Consider the following 22003-nt stretch of genomic DNA (forward strand, 5'->3'; position numbering starts at 1 on the left):
GCTTAGGTGGTAGGTTAATTAATGTGGTAGAAACTACCATTAATATTTCACTAGGGCTGCTCTAAGAGCACTCCTAATAAAAAACTAGAGGTGTTTGTTTCTATGTATATTAATTATACTGCCAAAAAACTAGAGTTCAAGTCCTCGACTTGATACGAGTGCTCGTATTTTCATGTATTTATTTCAGAATTTAACGGCACTATGCTTTTAGTGGCAGGCGAGGTCCTCGTGGATAGTCAAGCGCTGCGGTGACTTTGTGAATCTCATGATGTGCCGGTTCAATTCTTCGAAGGTGCTCATAGAAATAAATTTTGCGTACATGTATTCATAAGGGGTAAATGTCTGTACGTGTTGTGTTGTGGACTTTTACATTATGTACTGTATAATTCTAAAGAAAAAAGACCTGACTATCGTTTTTATATATATTGTGAGTGTTCTAAGCTAGTATCAGTGTGAGCCGTTGTTTTTGAAAATGAAGAGACGAGATAACACCTTGAGTGTTTGCCTTGGCTCTATAAATAGCTGTGCCGTGGCCTCTTTCTAACATCAGTAGCTGCAGCACAAACTTGGCCTAATCTCAGTGTGGTAGGTACTGTCGTCTGCCGTAGTTGTGGCCATCAGCCAGCACCTTCATTCTTCCCCCATGGCCACCAGCACTCCTTGCATCCTCCAATTCTCCCCTTCCTATGCAGCCACACAGGGCAATGAGTTCAACTTCCATGGCCTGTACCTGCACCACACGTACAAGGGACCTAACGCCAACCAGGTGGAAATCATAGCAAGACAACAGTTTGGCACATTGACTGTTAACAACTGGGTTATTCGTGATGGGCTCTCAGGTTCCGCCAAAGTCATTGCGCGTGCCCAGGGCCTGCATGTCAATGCCAGTGACTGGCATAGCTCCTTCAGCCTAGTGTTCGAGGATGAAGGGTACGTATGCTCAACCTGCTGGTCTCCATAACTGCATAACATATATACACAGGTGTACCCATGCATATGCGCATTGTACCAACAAGCTGCATTTTCATGGAGATGTTAATCTTCTAATGTATTCACTGAATTTATATAAACATATGGCATTGAATAGCGCAGGTTTAAGGGATCCACACTTCAGGTGATGGGAGTACCAGTTGAGGGAGGGGAATGGGCTATCGTTGGTGGAACTGGACGCTTTGCTATGGCAACCGGTGTCATCAAGAAAAGGGTGCACGAAAGAACTGGGGAGGGGAACATTATAGAGCTTACGATCCAGGGATTCTGCCCACTGCTCAAGTGATCCAGGGTACGAGCTTTGAGCTTTGCTAATAATATTTATTGATTCAAAAAAAACTATTAACCGCAAGAGATAAATATATAAATACATTTAATTTAATTAATTGATTCGTGCAGAGCATTGTTGTTGCCACAAAGATTGGCGCATGGGGTGGAAACGGAGGGTCTGCTCAAGACATCACAGAGCCACCAAAGCGCCTGGAGAGCATCACCATTAGCAGTGGTTCGGTTGTTGATTCCATTGCGTTTTCTTATGTTGATCAAGCTGGTCAGAAGCACACTGCAGGTCCATGGGGCGGTCCAGGTGGAAATCCGAAGACGGTAAGCTAATCCTACATTCAAATGCAGAAATGTGGCAGCCAGCCACCCAGTAGATGTAGGTTTGCAGATCTCCCAGGGGTAAACATACACGACCGAGATATAATCTGACTATTCTCCTCGCACGCAGATCGAGCTCTCGGACTCTGAGTTCGTGAAAGAAGTTTCTGGAACTTTCGGCATGTATGCCAAAGTAGTCAATGTCATAAACTCAATTAAGCTAGTCACCAACGTGAAGACGTACGGTCCTTTCGGTCAGGAGAACGGGTCATCATTCAGTGTCCCCGTGCAGGGCAACAGTGGTGTCGCCGGCTTCTTCGGGCGTAGCGGCAAGTTCCTGGATGCTATTGGTGTCTATGTGCATCCGCTCTGAACAGCAGCTGGCTACTCGTCATCTGATTTCATTCGTCAGGCCTCTTGTTCAATCAGTTTTTATCCAATAAGTAAGTCAGAGGGTTGTCACCGTTTATGCTGATGGTCCACCTCTGGCGTTATGTGCTGCTGGAGTGAGTGAGTGACTATTGTTCAAGTGTTTATGTCGTTGTACTGTGTGTGTTGTGTTTTTGTCTAATAAAAGTCTCGATGAGAGATTGCCTGATGGTGTCAAAGATGATATGTCAATGAACTTGTTACTTGCTTGGGCTAGTGACTCACCATACTTAGGATAACTCAAATTTCCATATAATTAAGGACAGGGATAGTTGGTTAGATCCTAATAATGATGCTTACATTCACAGGAAGAGCATGATGTAGATAAAAAAAAGCACGTTACACAATACAGAGAGAGGGATATGCATGCATGGAAGTTGCACCCATGGCTCTATCATACTAAGGTTCTGTTTTTTTGCCTCGGCTATATGGATTTTGTACAATAACATCCATAATTTTGACTCAATTTGTGTTGGTAGAACAAAAAAAAATCATCTTTGCATTGGGGCTAGAACTCTATTAAACAAGGTCTAATGAGCAAGGCACAGATCTTCGCCCTAGGCATTCGGTTTTAACCGATAATTTGGGTCGGTTTATTCTGTTTTAAAAAATTAGAAACCAATCGGTTGATCAGGAAATCAATAACCGACAACATTGGTTTTAGTTTTTAATTCGGTTCTTCGGTTTTTAACCGAGCAAACTGGTGGAAGTCCACGATCGGAAAGCTTGACAAGCTAGGGTGCTTGTGCCGCCATCTGCTTATCCCCATCCAAAGTCCATGGCCACGGCCGCGACGCTCTGCCGTTGTCTTGTTGCCCTGTCCCGAGTGCATCCGGCATCCGCGGTCGTCGGCCATCCGCACGTCGGCGTGTCCGAGGTCCGTGACCGTGCTACGCCGCCACCGCCGACCTGCTGTGGCCTGGGATGCAACTACGGTGTGGCCGCTAGAGACCGACATGCCTCCGACCTAGTGTCACGCCGCCGCCGCTCTCCAATATCGAGATAAGGTTGACAACGAATGCTGCTAGTGCGTGGTTGCATGCGGTAGATGGCCATCTAGGGGCTAGGCTATACTAGTTGGAGACTTAGACTATGGTGGGCCTTACTGGGCTGGGCTGCCACCGGTCACATTCGTTGGTTTTGTTGCTGTATTCGCTAGTTTTACCCTTTCACTGCTACAGAAAGTTTGGTTGCTCGGTGTTTCAGTTCCGTTGCACCTAGAAACCAAAACCGAAGCCAAACATTGAAGTTCACAGATCTTGAAACTGAAACTGAAACCGAAGATCGAAAAACTGAAATTTTGGTTCGGTTTGGTTCGGTTCTCGATTTTTGGTTTAAATGTGCCCAGCTAGAGATCTTCTATCTAATCTATGAAAGCACCAATGCAAAGAGTGTTTTAGGTGGTAGGTCCATTTTACTCTCCAACATCAAGATATGTTAATGGAAGGTTCCACAATGCAAAGGCAGTGGGCCAGAGCCATTGGTTGTATACTGTTGGGGGTCAAGCCTTGAGCCCAAATGTTCACTAACAAGAAGCCAAAACTTTGCATGAATTTCATGAGCAGGAACACTGATGGAGGGATGAACTAAGGCAAGAAGCTACCATGGATAGTGGAATGATGAACACCCAAGAGAACCTTCGATGGAGGCTCTTGAGGGAAAAGCCTTTGCTCATATCCTGTGACCTTTGGAGCGCCGATAGGGCAAAACAGCGGGAAGAGCCTTTGTCCGATCAGAACGCATGCACGAGAATGGTCGGAGGAGAGAAAGGGGGCCGAGACACCAATCAAAGGAAGGTGCAACCCTAGTGGCAGGGAGGCGAGAAGTCCGGGTAGAAGGGCTTGCTGAGCCAGAGGCCTAGCTCGACAAAAGCCTATTAGCTAGGGAAGCAAGTCGAGAATATAAAAGACACTAAGGCTCGAAGGAGATGTACTCTATATAGAGGAATATGCCCTAGCTAGCGCAGGGGCATTTTTTGTACTCGGAAGATTATGTAACTGTGGGGTATAAACCCCTATACCCTTACGGCTAGACTTGGGCCAGGAGACTTGGCCCATCATGAGACAGTTCGAGGCTTGATCCAACTGCTCGGAGTTTCGTGCAAGGAAACAAGACGTGGAGATCAAGCAGGATTCTAGTCGGTTGGAATAGAAATTGATATCGTGCTATCTATGGCAACTGTAACCGAATAGGATTAGTTTCTAGATCAGTAACCCTGCCCTCTGGACTATATAAGGAGAGGCAAGGGACCCCCCTAGGTCAGACACAACTCATCTCAACTCAACACAATCCACAGCAATACAATCAGACGCGGGACGTAGGTATTACGCCCACACGGTGGCCGAACCTAGATAAAAACCTTGTTCGTGTCTTGCGTCACCATCAAGTTCGTAGCTTGCGCACCGTCTACCGATAAACTACTACCGTGGGTATACCCCAAGGTAGACTGCCGACTAGCTTTCGTCGACAGTGGCGCGCCAGGTAGGGGGTGTACGTAGAGCTTTCCCGACGAACAAGATGGTCATCGTTCCAGCTTCTGCGGCCGTGGCTGAAGGCCTCACGTTCACCGTCGGGCAGATCACCTGGACCACTCGTGGCGGCGGTCTTACAACCATGACCTCGAAAGAAACCCAAATCCGATCTGGGACAGCAGAGGCGTCGATTCCGATCATGCCAACTCCGAGGACCAAACCTACGCTCCCTCGCTACAGGGCAAAGCGAGTCGACAACTCGGACATTCTCCAAGCCCTCGATCGCGCTGACCACAAGCTCCTCGAAAGCCTCCAACCTTGTGGATTCGATCTCGCGCAAACCCGATCAGGCGGCATCAGCAAATTTTTTTGACTCCCGTCGATTAACTCGTGTCACCACGCACGAACAACTGGAGACATCCCTGACAATAACGTCGACCCCCACGGGACGAACCGTCAAGCTCAAGACAGCCTCCCCAGACCAGAGCTACCCTTATGGTCTGAACAACGTGACCGAACAGTATTCGCGGCATACCCAATCTCTATTTGGCAAGGTGGGTTTGGGCCAGAGCAGTCGAGCAGCTCGTCACTTCGTCAACATGGTATCCATCCAAGTCCTGCCAGACGATAAGGCTACCAGTACGAACTCCAGTACAGGATCTGTCCCTATCGAGGTTTTACACCCCGAGGACGAAGACTACGACCTGGATCTACCACCCTACCCCCCGGGTTTTTCTCGTTTTCTAGTCTTTCCACCCCGGCGAGGAGATCTGATCTTCAACGTCATCAACGACGAACCAGTTGTTGATGGCGAAACCGACGAGCAAAGATAACTCCGCGAGCAGCGCAACGCCGATCATGCTCAGCGGCGAGCGGATGAGGAACGGCAACTCGCACCACACAACCTCAGCGATGCTTTCGACATGGTCGGGAATCAGCAAGTCTACAAGACACCAAGCGCCAACGTAGCTGTTGCCATGGCAAACCTAGACCGACTCCCCGATACTCCAGAGTACCAGGGCATCTGATCCAATATACGAGCGCATCTGATCGCCGCGATGGGGCAGACCGCTACTTTGCTCAAAAGGGTCCAAGCCGTCTCCTACATGGTGGTTTCCTCCGATCAGACTCATCGCAGCCGGACTTCACCACGACCCAGCGGGCGCCATCATAGCCGCTGCCCCAACGATCGCAGGAAGGACACTGGACGCGACAACCGTGGTCACGACACGGGCGGTTACCGCGACCAGAGGCGCGGACGTGGTCAGGAAGTAAACCAGGACATGGATCTACGCTACAACATCCCTCCTAAGGATGCCCACGACCGCATTAACAAGCGTGCTACAGAAAGAGCGGTACACGAAAATGTGCGACGCATTGAGTACGATGCAACACACGGCCCTCTCGGCCTAAGATAGTTCTCTTCGCACCTTCGCCAAGTCGTATGGCCCCGCAACTTCAAGCTCGAGAAGCTTAAAAAATATGACGGCAAGAAGAACCCTGAAAACTGGATCACTCTTTACGAGATCGCAGTCCGGTCAGCAGCGGGAGACGAGCACGTCATGGCAAATTATTTCCCACTCGTCCTCGAGCAAGCTGGCCATCAATGGCTTCTCGGCCTACCCGAGGACTGTTTCGATTCTTGGGAGGAACTGCGCCAGGCGTTTATTGACAATTTCATTGCTACCTGTGAGTAACCTGGAAACAAATACGATCTCGAGAGGATAAGGGACAGGAAGAATGAGCCCTTGCGCGATTAAGTCCGACGCTTCTCGGATATGCGCCTCAAGATCCTAAAGATTTCTCACGATGAGGCTATATCAGCCTTCATCAAGGGCTTACGCTTCCATGAAGCATTAAGAAGCAAGCTACTGCGCAAAAGGCTGACCACGGTCGCCGAGCTCCTCGCCACGGCCAAAAACTACGTCGATGAAAATGACGCAGAAAAGCTCATCCGAGAAGATGTGAGAGGCGCCGACCAGCCTCCCCGATGAGACGACAGTCGTGGACGCTTCGACAACCGGAACACTCGCCGCGGTGACAACCGCGACCACCGAGAAGGGTGGGACAGGCGTCACGACAACCGCAATGATTTCAGAGGCAAGCGACCTCGTGACAACGATCACGAGGTGAACACAGTCAAGCGCCCCAATGGACGGCGAGATTACCAGGAAGACTATAACAAGACGCTGAAAGGACCATGCCAACTCCATCCCAAGTCTAACCACACGATGGAAGAATTCTGTGTCCTCAAAAGCATCTACACACAGCGGGCCGCTCAGGGGGACCCCATCAAGAAAAATGGGAAACAGGATAGACACGGTCAGGAAGACGACGACGACGACCAGGATAGGGACCCACGGCACCAATACGTCAATCCCACCGATGTGGTGCACTCCATCTTTGGAGACAAAGTTTCCATCGAGTCCAAGCAAGAAAGAAAGCTCCTGCCTTAATGTGGACAACTCCGATGGCCTGATTGCCGATCCGAAATTCCCCCAATGGTCGCACAGAGAGATCTCCTTCAACAGACAGGACCAGTGGGCCGCCATCCCAGAACCAGGTCGTTTTCCTCTGATCTTGGATCCATGCATCAACAGCATCAGGTTCGAGCGCATGCTCGTCGACGGGGGTAGCTCCATTGATATCCTTTTCCGCAACAGCTTGCCTGCACTCAAGCTAACTCCGGCGCAGTTGAAGCCATATGACGCTCAGTTCTAGGGCGTCTTGTCGGGTCAAAGTTTAGTACCCCTTGGGCAGATAACGCTGCCCGTCTAGTTCGGAACACCAGACCACTTTCGCACAGAGTTCGTCAACTTTGTGGTCGCCGACTTCGACGGGACTTACCACGCAATCCTAGGCCGCCCCTTGCTAACCAAATTCATGGCGGTACCGCACTACTCATACCTAGTCCTCAAGATGCCGGCCGAGAAGAGCATCTTGACCGTCAGAGGCAACGTCTACACCGCGTACACCTACGAAGAAGAAAGCCTCAAGATCTCCGAGGCAATCGATCTCTCGATTCGCATGGTAGAAACCGTAGCACAAGCCACACAAGTTCCACCCGACCAGCTCCAACTACCCGAGCAGAAGACTACAAGGAAAAGCTCAAAGTCCAAAGAGCACAAGGAAGTACAGCTGATCGACGGTAGCCCCGAGAAGACGGCTCTCATCGGGGCCAACTTGGACGCCAAATAGGAAGACGCGCTCGTCAGGTTTCTAAGGGACAACGTAAGCGTTTTCGCATGGAAGCCCGCAAACATGCCCGGCGTCCCACGAAACCTGATCGAGCACTCCTTAAACGTCTCGAAGACCGCAAGACCCATCAAGCAGAAGCTACGATGGTTCGCTCGTGACAAAAAGGAGGCTATTAGGACAGAAATCACACGGCTTTTAGCAGCCGGATTTATTAAAGAAGTGTATCATCCCGATTGGCTTGCCAATCCAGTGCTTGTAAGAAAAAAGAACAATGAATGGAGAATGTGCGTTGATTACACTGATCTCAATAAACACTGTCCTAAAGATCCTTTCGGTCTCCCTCGTATCGACGAGGTGGTCGACTCAACGGCCGGATGCGAACTCCTTTCTTTTCTCGACTGTTACTTTGGTTATCACTAGATCTCGCTAAAGGAAGACGACCAGATCAAAACTTCCTTCATTACTCCTTTTGGCGCATATTGTTACACCACCATGTCCTTTGGACTGAAAAATACTGGGGCCACCTATCAACGCGCTACTCAGCAATGCCTTCGCGACGAGATACGTGACGACCTCGTCGAGGCTTACGTTGACGACGTTGTCGTCAAAACCAGGGACGCGAGCACCCTGATCGACAACTTGGACCGCACTTTTAAGGCGCTAAATAAATACAAGTGGACACTCAATCCCAAAAAGTGTATCTTTGGGGTCCCCTCTGGTCTACTGCTCAGCAACGTCGTCAGCCGCGACGGCATACGGCCGAACCCTTCAAAAGTCAAGGCAGTGCTAGATATGCGGTGTTGATGCAAAAGCTAATCTGCAAACACAAAGGGCTAATACCCGATTCAAACGTTAAGGCGTGCCAGCCGATTTGACCTTACTATCGGCAAAGGTGATAACTCGAATACTTTGGTCCCGACAACAGCGATGCGCCCGGATGCCACGGCCAAGAGGTATTCACGCGGAACTTGAGAATACACCGAGCTTAAGTCGACGAACTCCTAAGAACTCGTAATGAAAAGGAAAATATGACAAAGTCGTCGAAAAAGTAGATGCTGGAATATGAGTAAAACGTGTGTTTGATTGATTGATAGATGTCTCGATTACAAGGTCCTAGGGTCTACATTTATACCCTGCTCAAAAGAGCTACAACCAGACACGACTAGAACTCGAATTCCAAATTAAATAGAATCTGTATACAAAATGATTTTAAATAACTAAGGAAAAAAACATAGAACTATCTTCCTGTGACGGCCTGGGACACCACCATAGACCAATCGGCAGTCCTCAAGTCTTCTTTCCACATCATCAGCAGATTCTTCACCGCAATCACATGCAGAGGTTAATGCTGGCCATCGGCACAGACATATCATCATCCATGGACTTAGCCACATCCAGCCGTCTTCTCATCGGCAACCGTCTTCATCGGCAACTCTCCCGCATACCAGCTACCTTTGCCCTGTCCTGCCGATCTACACTCTACCGATCCTGGACACATGCCCAAAAACGGTGTCAACACATGCCCCCCAGTTTCGGAGTATGAAATCATTAATGCTCCGAAATTCTCTACAGTAATGACGCCTTTCCGCAATTAATTTTCCCAATTTGGTAACCAACAGCCTTAATCTGAACAACCCTGGTTTGATTCCTCCGCATATCCCTCAAAATCTTCAACCTTCCAAATGGACATTTCCACTCTATTCGCTCATCGGCAATATTACCGTTACAGAGACCTGCCGATGGACCGATCAGGACGTCCTGTTCAGTAAAGTATTTTATCCTTTCAAACGGATATCCCCACTTTATCCGCTCATCGGCAATATGACTGTTACAAGGCGCTGCCGATGGACCGATCAGGAAATCTCGCACAGTAAAATATCTCCAGATCACGACCGCTTCCTGTCAAATCACCTGCGCAATCCCTTGATTACCGTGCGAACAGTTACCATATCTTCCTTAGTATCCTCGGATTTCACGGATACGGCGAAGTGATAAGTCGGATTTACCCTTGCCCATTTTGTCTTATAAATAGTTCCTTCTCGGGTACTCCTCCCCATCACATCATTCCATAGCTCCAACTCCATTTTCCCGGCGGCGGCGCTGTCCGAGAGCTCCAAGATCTCCACCGAAGCCCCTCCTTCACCAACTCCGAAACCTTCAACCACCCTCTTCGCGAAGAGATGGCCATCAACTTCACCGTTCCTGAGGTTAGTTCTTCATTCCACCTTTTGTGCTCTTTCTCGCATCCCTGTTCATCCGCAATTTATTTTACTGAATATTTTCCTTTTTTCTTTCTTTGTTCTTCTTTTACCTTCAAAACCATTAGAATCTGTCCAATAACATCGTCATCCCCACTGATCAGCCACATCTTCAATGTCTTGGTCCATTAGGGAATCCAGATCCCACCGACTTTATTAACGCAGAAACCAACAGGATCCCTTTTAGAGCCGAGAACTTTTCTTTGGATCTGTGGAAGGACACCTTTCGTTCCTGGCCCAGTCCTACCGTGGGATGGAAAGATTGGTTCCTGAGAGTTAGCAACTCAAATGAAGTCCAATGGGGTGAGAGAAAGCTGGACCAATACATCAGGCTATCTATTGCCGATATGCATAGGAATGAGTCATTGCTGATAGCTGCATCTTATTTCTGGTCAGACACCCTTAATGCTTTTGTCTTTGGTCATGGCCCTGCTTCCCCTACACTTGCTGATGTAGTTATGCTCACTGGCCTAGATGTATCTTCTGCCGATAGCATCCACTTCTTTGATACTAAACCCAGCGCTAAGGTAGAAACTCGCTCCATCGGCGGTTGGTCAGGGTACATCCAAAAATACAGACGAACAGGTCCTGTTAATCCAAAGGAACAGACCAGCTTCTTGAACATGTGGTTGGACAAGTTTGTATTTTGTGGTCGATCGGCAGGACCAACTTCCGTCTATCTAGCAGCAGCAGAAAGATTAGCCAATGGTGGCCGATTTCCTCTCGGCCGATACCTGCTTGGCGCAGCTTACCACCTCCTCCACCAAGTAGGTAAGAAACTCCTGCTCGGCCAGTCCATCGGCAACTTGGGGGGTCCCTGGTGGTTTATCAACATGTGGCTTAGCCTCCACATGCACAAGCGCCTCGAGTTTAACCTCTTCGCACAGCGCTTCCCCAGGGATATAGCTGAGGATTATGAACTGGGTGAGGAAGAATCGGCAACTCGCCCTCCACTGAACTTTGGCGAGGCTGCCATAGTTCTGCCCGGTACAGGGGGTAATGCAGACCAGGTCAGCCGATTCTTCCAAACCCTGTATGAAGGCTTGACCAGAGAACAGCGAGCATGGTTGCCTTATGACGACCCAGACACTATGTTTCCTTTGGTCTCCCACCCGTTCAACGATGCTCTCAACAAGGATCATGAAGTGATGATGGCACTGATCACTCCCAGGGTTATACCAGTAAACTTCTTTGGTAGTGGGAAAACCTCCAACCAAACCTATGAATTTTATAACCCATCGGCATTAGCTCGTCAATTAGCTTTCGGCCAGCTGCCGATTGCACTCTGTTATGCCGATGCGATAAAACCTAGGGAAGCCATCACTAATCTCCTTGAGTGGATTCGAGTAGCCCAACTGCCACCGAGTGCTGATACAGATGCAGATTTATCAGAGTGGGTCCCAGCCGCCTTTATCACTCAGGCGTACAAGCAATGGTGGGAAGAATGGAAGGAGCACTTGTTCTGCAGATCGGCCCTTACATACCGTGGCATGATTGATCCCCAATACAAGGTCCCTGATGATACTGTAAGTATCTCCAAACCGATGCTCTACCCCTTTTATTCTCATTTTCATCGGTAACTCACTTTCTATGTTATATTGTAGGTTGATGACACTCCCCCATTAGTCAGCAGGAGTGGCAAGCCGATTGATCTGTTCCCATCAGGTTCAATCTCTTCAATCGGCAACAACGCTCCCACTCTGGCCGCCATCATGCATCGAGGTGTACGCCTCAAGAAAGTTACCACCAAGAGAACTCAGATATCCCCATCAGTAGCTGCCTCTACCTTGGCACAGGCGTTCAAGGTACATCTTCAAATTTTCATACCGATCTCACTCTTATATCTGTTGCACCTGTACTTACAAATCTCTGTATCAGCACACCAGCGCATCGGCAAGGACCAGAAGTAAAAGTGCCGATGCCCCCAGTCCAGTCAACTGAAAAGAAAAGGTACCAAGAGTACCAGAGCACAAACGAAGCGCCAGAGAGTAGCAACACCTCCTCCTCCAGTATCTCCAATTCAGGTAGAATCCTCTCCCTCGTCTCCAGAAACACAGACACAGCAAGTACCATCCCCTTCTCAGCCGCAAGGAGCACCACAAGCGGAAGAACCCCAACTAGAAGAGCCTCAATCAGAAGTACCTCAGCCGGAAGACACATCGACTGATGTGGGCGAGCAGACTACCGATCCAGCAGGTTCAATCATATCATTGGTAGTTTCTTCAGTCCAGACAAGCACTGCTCCCCCTCAAGGTAACGTATTTTTATGAAATTATTGCCGATGAACTTATCCTCTCCGTCTTGTAATTATTTCTGTAATTCCTTCAGCTGTCATTGTTACATCGGCAACCTCAGCTGATCAGCCTGTAATCCCGTCGGCATCTTCCAGTCAAAGGCGAGAAATTGCCTTGAAACAAGTAAGCTATCCAATTTCCACCAGTATCATTTGTCAACACTTGACCATGGAGTGACTCACTTTATATTTCTTCCAGGAGCAGGACTCTCCCGATAGCTTGTTTTCCTTTGCCATCGACATCTCTGAAGACGAAGGCGAGGAAGCCAGCTCTTCTCGGGCAGTCGGGATCACGTCGGCAGAAGTCAGGGCGAAGTTGGAGGAATTATCAGCCCTCCTTCATCAAGATACAACTCAACTGGTCGATGACTCTGACCCGGCCAAGGCTTTGTTCAGGACCCTCAGAGGCCAGATTCCTGCCGATGCCGAAGAAATCCTCTTTCAGGCTGCGCACCTAGAAAGCCGTCAGTTGCAATATCAGAAGGTTGCCCAATGTCTCGCCGATAGAGCTGCTCATGCCCAACTGTCTGAAGAGATGATGAAAGTGAAGCTCCTTGCCGATGAGAAGCACAAGAACATCGGCATCTTACAGTCTTCAAGAGATGCACTGAAGCAGAAGATTTCTGATCTATCAGCGAGAAGAGAAGCCCTGTTTGTAACACCCCAGTGTTATGGTTGCATTGATCATGTGCATAGCATGAGCATCATCATCCATTCAAAGCATCCATGATCATCATCTATCTTGAGTCATGACATTCTATGCAAAAATGTGGTTTAAATTGCTTGAATAGGCTTCCTATGCTTATGTTTGAGTGAACAATGCTTGTGTTTGTGCTTAATGCCTTGGCAACTAGTTTATCTATGCTTAACTTAATCTTAGGAACAATGTTCATGTGGATCACTTATCCAAAATATGCTTATAAGTCATACTTATGCAAATAGGCCCTAGAAACCTCTTTTGCTTAGGCTTTTAAAAAGTGTTTCATAAAATGTTTGCATGTCAAAACTTCCTACAGCAAAGTTGTAGCAAATTTTATAAGGAACAAAAGTTGTTTTATGGCCATCTCATGAAAATGATCACAAATAGCTCAAAAGTGGCCCACAAGGCAGATTTGGGGCTGTTTTCAACACTTAGAAAATTTCTAAGTCCTGGGTGCTTCGCAGTTTGCTCGATCGATTTTGGAAACTCTATATCTTTCAATCCAGGCCGATCTGGCCTTTGCTCTAGTTGACAAAGTTGTAGATCTCGCCTAGTACTCCAAGTTTGTCAACTACGCCATCTCCTAATTCGCTCTGGTTTGGGAGATAATCACCGGTGAAGTCGCTCTGTCAGTCGGCCATTGCTTTCTCTGAATCGAATTGGAGCTCGCCGACGTGGCCGACCGGCGGCAGCACAACGGCGACAATTGGCGCCCGTACGCCGTTCCTGGCCCCGCCTATCAGCCCTCGTCGCGTGCATGACCTCCACGGCGTCGCCAGCGCAGAGTGGACGCGTCCACTTCGCTCTGCTTCGCCCTCTCTCGCCTGAACCTCGCCCGCAGCGAGCTCTCCGCCGCGAGCTCACTCCGGCGAGCTCGTGTGCGCTCCTCTCTGCGTCTCCGTCCACCAAACTCCACCCAAAGCTCCGCCGTGAGCCGTTCTCCAAGCTCCACCCTCTAACTCGCCGAGAAACCCACCGGTGAGCCGACATTTCTTTCTTCCCCCAAATCGGTCCGCCGTGACCTTCTTCTCCGGCGAACTCAATGCCGAGCGCTGTGAGGCTTCTCATCGTCTTTGGTTAGGTCCTAGAGGTAGCTTAGGTCGTTAGCGAGCTTTTGCGCCACCTGGTGGACGCTCTACCGGGTTCTCCGTCGCCGGACACGGTGCGCAGCGCCGCCGTGCTTCCGCCGGAGTTGGGTGCTCTCGTGGCCAGCGTTTTCCACGGGGATTCAGGCCAAGCCGCGTACCTAGGAAGCTTCGCCGTAGTCCGCTGGTGCTGTAGAAGGCCTTAGGTCACGCTCTACCGGCCTGAGGGCTCCGGCGTAACGCCGAGCACCTCCGCCGAGCCGCCATTGCCGACGGTGAGCCCCTTCCGGTGGCTCCGCCGTGGCAAAAGTAGGGTCAATCGAGTCGTTAGGGTTCGGGGATCACGTTGATGCCCTGGGTTTGGCCGGAGACCTCGCCGTCGCAGAGAAATCGCCGGCGAAAGTCGCTCGGCCGCGAGGAAGAAGAGCCTGACAGATGGGACCCACTGTCAGCGACTCTCTCTTTCCCTCCTTTTCTTTTATTCAAAATCTGAATTTTTGGCTTTCTTGTAAAAATCATATCTCTAGTTCTGCTGATCCAAAAATTGCGAAATAAATTTTGTGGTGTTTCTTGAGATGGCTAGTATTTGATAAAAATATAAAATGAATCATGTTTTCTGAGAAATTATTTATTAAGGATTTAATCTTGTTATTTATGGATAAATGCATATCTCTGGTTATACTGCTTAGTTTGCTCTGAAAATTTTAGGGTAGCCTTTGCATGGCATTAGGGTGCTCTGATAATTATTTCATGATTTTTGGAGCACTGCAGTTGTGATATGTAATTTGTGTTGAAATATGGCTTGTTTCTTTAATTAAATCACATAAAATAATTGGTGCTTATGCTGGTGCTCTATTTTGGTGGTAAACTTGTTTATGGTATTCCTAAGGTATAAATAATCTGAAATCTGTTGTTTGACACCATATAAGTCATGTCTATGAATTTATGAAATAAATGCCTTGATACATGTTAAATGCATATCTTTCATTTGGCATGTGCATTGGTCCTGAAATTTTTATGGTGGTAATCTGATGTTATACTTGTGCCTCTGTAATTTTTGTAGATTTTTCTGAGCACTTTAACTAGTATCTTGTAATTATGCTCTTATTTAGAATTAATTAATAAATGCCTTGTTAAGTAAATGTTTTGGGGTTTTCATCTGATGATCTGGTAACTTTGTGATATGCTTGTGCTCTTATGCTAGGTAGTTGGCATGGTTTGTGTTTTGGTCATGTCATTAAATAATTAACTATAGGGTTAAATGCTGTTCTGGACAGCAAGTGAGTAATTTAACTTTGCTTAATGATAACTTGACTTTCTGTGAAACTTGTCTAAATCAAAGTTGTTCTAAACTTATAGAGCCAGCTGTGGTTTAAATTTGAGGTCATTTGGCCAAGTAGTTTAAAAGTTATGGCTGTTCCAAGTTGGGTTCCAGAAATAGGGGTTCTCTGTTTTTTTCTGGGACAGAACCTGGAACTTTGTTTAAAATGAATAGTTTAATGTTTGAATCTTGCTGTCATGTTTAAATATGAGTTGTAGAAAATTTCATAAGCTTTCCAGAATGTCTTTACTCATGTTTTTTGGACCTGTCTATCTTTAGTTATGATTTATTTACTGAGCATACTTGTTTTGTGTCGTTTGCTGCTTTGGTGCCATGATAGGTTTTGGGTTATGTTAACTTGTTTATTCATGTGAGTTAGTATAACTCTTGCTCCGTAAATGAGTGTCCAGTGAGTTGCTTGTGTTATTAAGCATTCATCTGTAGCATGTGCACCTTCTCATTCATCGAGCATGCAATAGGTGCACCGGACGTGGCAGTTTCCTTCGAGCTCCAAGCGAACCCCGAAGGCCAGGAAGGCAGCCAGGAGGTGGAGGTCCAGCAAGACGGACTCGAGGAGCCCGAAGAAGAAGTTGAGTGCCCGAATCACGAGCCGGCATCGTTCGTGAAAGGCAAGCCCCGGAGCATTCTAAGTCTCCTCTATTTTCGAAAGTTTACTTAATACGTTATATCTATTGATGCATTACGTATAGGAGTTGTGATGAAACTATTGCTGCATTCTACTCTATCCTTGCCCAGATAACTCACCCTCCCTGGTTGTAGAGTTAGGTTCGAGTAGCAGCTTAGTTATGCTTTAATCGGTAGAAGTCGGGTGATATCCTGTCATCCGCGCGATATAGGGTTGTGTCGGGTCACGATGGTCTATATGTGCTATCGTGGATGGAACCTAGTTAAATTGACTTAAGCCGGGCGGAGTTTTGCAAGTGTGTAGTAACTCCGTCTGTGGCAGCTAAGGACCGATCGTTGTACGTCCTCTTGTCATGTTGAACGCATGCCTGACACTTAGTTGGCCGGATAACTCGTTCCGACCGCGAAGCCGAGTAGTACGACTCAGGCCGGAAGACCGGCAAGTATAAAGTGCGCACTACCGGAGGAAGTGCGGTGTGCGGGGGACCATTGGCGTAAGTCCAAAGGCAGGTGAGTTAAAATTCCTGACCTCCCTGGCAGAGTGGTAGCCCTGGGAGTGCGGCGCTGATCGGAGCCGCGATTCCTGAGTTGTACCAAAGGTGACCCGTTGGCTCTCCGGCAGGGGATGCTTGGGTGAGTGCTAGGAATAACCCTCCAGCTAGATAGGAATTCGATTCGAATCGCCGTCTCTCCCGGTTAGTGAGAACTTGACAGAGCAGCGGCAAACGTAGCATTCACTAATGAATTTGGTTCATGATAATGATGATAGCAAGAAGAACACATGATGAACTTGATATGGTTATTATTGTTTGCAATAATCAAATGATGTGTTGTAGTACAGGTGCTAATCTAGTGGTAGGCTGATGATAAATGAATTTGATGCTCTTAAAATGATTTAGTTGTAAGTTAAGCTTTTGGCAAAAGGTGAGTCAACCAGCTCCACTTAAAATTCAGCCTTGCATGATCCTTGGTGTCTTTTGTGTTTTACTAGACGGGTAAGTCTAGCTGAGTACATCCTCGTACTCAGGGTTTATTCCCACCTGTTGCAGATGATATCTTCTATGACGGATTCTGCAAGACCTGTCTTCATCCCGCTGGGGATGAGGACTAACCGTTGGGCACGGTTCTCTACTCTTCTCGTCTATGATGCTTTTGGAAGGATGGCCTAGACTCTGGCAGTAACAAAACTTGTGAACTAAACTTTGAACAAGTGTGTGTAACTATTTTGCTTCCGCTACTTCGAACAAGTGTTGTAATAACTTAATACTCCGATGTGGTGCCGCTTCGACGGCAATGAATGACTATGTAACATTCGTTGTGTTTATGCTGAACTATTACGATCTTGGTTTGTTGCGAGTTGGTTTGAAGTCCTTCATGATTTCGATTGACTACCGGGATTATATGGGCTCAAGTTTAGAAACTTGATTGTTTGACGATCGTTTCTGCACTTGAACTCTTATAATTTGGTCGGTTCTGTGACACTGTTGGCAGAACTCAAGCAGGTAGAGGATGCCCTATCCCAAGCCCGGCAGGAAGAAAGCCAACTGCCGGAGACAATCAAGCTTCTTGAGCAAGAACGAAACATTCATGGCCGTAAGGCGCTGCAGATGAAGAAGAAGCTGAAGCCGGTGGAAGGTTCTGCCGATGACGACATGAAGGAGATAGAGGAAGCCAACCAGATCCGTCTACGTGCCATATCGGCGATCCAGGCGCTGTTGAACACATGAGCTCTTCATCGGCAACACATCCTCGCCCCTCTGCTTTCCAGCTCTCCTAACATTTGGTCTAGCCGATAGGACTGTTATCGGCGTCTTTTAAAACACTGAGCTTTACCCCTAGACACATTTTGATCCAGCCGATAGGAATGTTATCGACACCTAACTTTTATGCATCGAACCATATGCTGGGGTAGTACTTCTTTAGATATTTGCCATTTAATGCTCTGGGAAATTCAACTCCTTCGAGAGTTTCTAGAATATAGGCATTACCAGGAGCCGATCGACTTATCCGATAGGGACCCTCCCAATTGGGAGACCACTTCCCAAATTTTGAACTTTTAGTCCCGATCGGTAAGATCAATTTCCATACCAAGTCTCCATCGGCAAACTCCTTAGCTTTTACTTTCTTATCATACCATCTAGCAACTCTCTTTTTATTCTCTTCTATACTCATCAAAGCCCTTAGCCTATACTCTGCTAGATCATCCAATTCGTCTGTCATCAAAGTAGCATAGTCATCGGCAGTCAACTGATCCTGAAAAGATAGCCGCCTAGACCCAGTCTTAACCTCCCAAGGCAACACTGCATCATGCCCATACACCAACTGATAAGGTGAAACCTTGGTCGATCCATGACATGCCATCCGATATGACCATAGAGCTTCGCTTAACAATGTATGCCACCTCCTAGGATTTTCTTCAATCTTTCGTTTAATAAGCTTGATAATCCCTTTGTTAGATGCCTCGGCCTGCCCATTAGCTTGAGCGTAGTAAGGAGAAGAATTTAATACTTTAATTCCCATACCGATTGCAAATTCATCAAACTCCCCTAATGTGAACATGGTACCCTGATCGGTAGTAATTGTCTGAGGAATTCCAAATCGGTAAATGATGTGTTCCTTCACAAAACCAATCATATCGGCCGATGTAACTTTCTTCAAAGGAATAGCTTCAACCCACATAGTGAAATAATCGGTGGCAACCAAGATGAACTTATGCCCCTTGCTGGATGGTGGATAAATCTGGCCGATCAAATCAATAGCCCACCCTCGGAACGGCCAAGGCTTTATAATAGGATTCATAGCCGATGCAGGCGCCCTTTGAATATTGCCAAACTTTTGACATCCTTGACACCCTTTGAAATACTTAAAGCAATCCTCAAGTATGGTCGGCCAATAATATCCATTCCTCCTAATCATCCACTTCATCTTAAAAGCCGACTGATGTGCTCCACATACCCCTTCATGGATTTCTCCCATCAAACTCTTGGCTTCATCCTCACCTAAGCACCGGAGAAGAATCCCATCAATAGTCCGATAATACAATTCATCTTCGAGGAGCACATATTTGGTGGCTTGAAACCGAACCCGTCTTTCAACTTTCCTAGATGGATCCTTCAAATAATCAATGATTTCCTTCCTCCAATCATCGGCACCGATTGCCGATATTGCATTAATCATAGGCTGATATCCCGAGGCACGCTGAGCCAACCGATTGGCCTCTTCATTATGCAACCGAGGAACATGCTCTAATCGGAAATCCCTGAATTCCTTTAACAGTTGCATACTCCTTTCGTAATAAGTTATGAGGACCTCACTTCGGCATTCATAGCTTCCAGCCAATTGATTTATAACTAGCATAGAATCCCCAAAGACCTCAACAGCATCAGCATGAACTTCTCTTAGTAACTCCAATCCTCTTATTAAAGCTTGATACTCAGCCTGATTATTCATCGACGTGGCAACAATCGGCAAGGAAAACTCATACTTCCTTCCCCGAGGGGAGATTAATACTATGCCGATTCCTGCCCCCCGGTCACACGTGGATCCATCAAAGAAGAGCGTCCAAGGTACAATTTCCAATGCCTCCACTGCACCGCAATGTTGAGTTACGAAATCGGCCATAATCTGTCCCTTAACTGCTTTAGCTGATTCATAACGCAGGTCGAATTCTGACAGCGCAAAAATCCACTTACCGATCCTGCCACTCATGATCGGCATAGATAGCATGTATCGGACCACATCATCTTTGCAAATAACAGTGCATTCGGCCGATAGCAAATAGTGTCTTAACTTGATACAAGAGAAATACAAGCACAAGCACAATTTCTCAATAGCCGAATACCTGGTCTCAGCATCAATCAACCTCCTACTTAAGTAATAAATCACACGCTCTTTCCCTTCAAATACTTGAATTAAAGCCGAACCGATGACCATCCCATCGGTAGATAAATACAATCTGAAGGGCTTTCCTTGCTGAGGTGGAATCAGAATCGGAGGATTTACTAAATAATTCTTGATTTCATCCAGAGCCAACTGTTGTTCTTTCCTCCAAACAAATTCTTGATCGGCCTTTAACTTAAGAAGAGGACTGAAAGCACGAATTTTACCAGACAAATTAGATATAAATCTTCTGATAAAATTTACCTTGCCGATCAAGGACTGGAGCTCGGTCTTGTTGGTAGGGGCCACTATTTTGTTGATAGCATCAATAGATCTTCGACTAATTTCAATCCCCCTTTGATGTACCATGAAACCGAGAAACTGCCCTGCCGACACACCAAATGCACATTTATTGGGATTCATTTTCAAACCATGCTTCCTCGTGCATTCTAACACCTTTCGTAGATCGACAAGATGCTTTGTGAACTCTCCAGACTTAACCACCACATCATCAATATAAATCTCCACTAGCTTGCCGATGAACTCATAAAATATAAAATTCATGTCCCTTTGATAAGTAGCACCAGCGTTCTTCAAGCCAAAGGTCATGACTATCCACTCAAACAACCCAACGTGACCAGGACACCTGAACGCAATCTTTGGAATATCTTCTTCAGCCATGAATATTTGATTGTATCCCACATTGCCATCCATAAAGTTGATGATCCGATGCCCGGCTGCAGCATGAACAAGTAAATCGGCAACCGACATTGGGTAGCCATCCATCGGCGTAGCTTTATTGAGATTCCTGAAATCAATGCAAACCCGAAGCTTCCCATTCTTCTTGTAAATCGAAACAACATTGGAAATCCACTCGGCATACCAACACTGCCGGATAAACTTTGTTGATGCAAAAGTTAATCTGCAAACACAAAGGGCTAATACCCGATTCAAACGTTAAGGCGTGCCAGCCGATTTGACCTTACTATCGGCAAAGGTGATAACTCGAATACTTTGGTCCCGACAACAGCGATGCGCTCGGATGCCACGGCCAAGAGGTATTCACGCGGAACTTGAGAATACGCTGAGCTTAAGTCGACGAACTCCTAAGAACTCGTAATGAAAAGGAAAATATGACGAAGTCGTCGAAAAAGTAGATGCTGGAATATGAGTAAAACGTGTGTTTGATTGATTGATAGATGTCGATTACAAGGACCTAGGGTCCACATTTATACCCTGCTCAAAGAGCTACAACCAGACACGACTAGAACTCGAATTCCAAATTTAACAGAATTCGTGTACAAAACAATTTAAACAACTAAGGAAAGCATAAAACTACCCTGCCGTGACAAGCTGGGACACCACCACGGACCAAGTAGCTGCCGTGACAAGCTGAGACACCACCACGGACCAAGTGGCAACCTCCAAGTCTTCCTTCCACGTCATCGGCAGACTCCCCATCGGCAACGATCAATACTGGCCATCGACATCACCACCCACGGACTTAGCCACATTTAGCTATCTCCTCATCGGCAACCATCCTTATCGGCAACTCTCCTGCAGACCAGTCACTATTACCCTTTCTTGCCGATCTACATCCTACCGATCCTGGGTAAGTGTCCAAAAACGGTGTCAACACATGCCCCCCAATTTCGGAGTATGAAATCATTAATGCTCCGAAATTTTCTGTAGTAATGATGTCTTTCTGCAATTAATTCTCTCAATTTGGTAACCGACAACCTTAATCTGAACAACCTTGATTCGATTCCTCCGCAGATTCCTCGAAATCCTCAACTTCCCACATGAACATCTCCACTTTAGTCGCCCATCGGCAATGTTACTGTTACAGAGACCCGCCGATGGATTGGCCAAGACGTTCTGTTCAGTAAAGTATCTTATTCTCCCAAACGGATATCTCCACTTCATCCGCCCATCGGCAATATTACCGTTAAAAGGCGCTGCCGATGGACCGACCATGAAATCTCGCACAGTAAAATATCTCCAGATCACGACCGCTTCCTGTCACGGATACGGCGGAGTGATAAGTCAGATTTACCCTTGCCCATTTTGTCCTATAAATAGTTCCTTCTCGGGTACTCCTTCTCCATCGCATCATTCCATAGTTCCGACTCCA

At 47.1% G+C, this 22003-nt stretch overlaps 1 protein-coding gene across 1 annotated transcript; it reads left to right on the forward strand.

Moving 5' to 3' along the window:
- On the forward strand, window positions 644-1963 carry LOC8074397 (jacalin-related lectin 9). Its single transcript, XM_021462155.1, is given in 4 exon segments — window positions 644-930; window positions 1093-1282; window positions 1390-1593; window positions 1721-1963. Coding segments are annotated over 4 exon segments (924 nt in total).

This window comes from Sorghum bicolor, chromosome 5 (assembly GCF_000003195.3).
Source record: "Sorghum bicolor cultivar BTx623 chromosome 5, Sorghum_bicolor_NCBIv3, whole genome shotgun sequence".
Classification (NCBI taxonomy): domain Eukaryota; kingdom Viridiplantae; phylum Streptophyta; class Magnoliopsida; order Poales; family Poaceae; genus Sorghum; species Sorghum bicolor.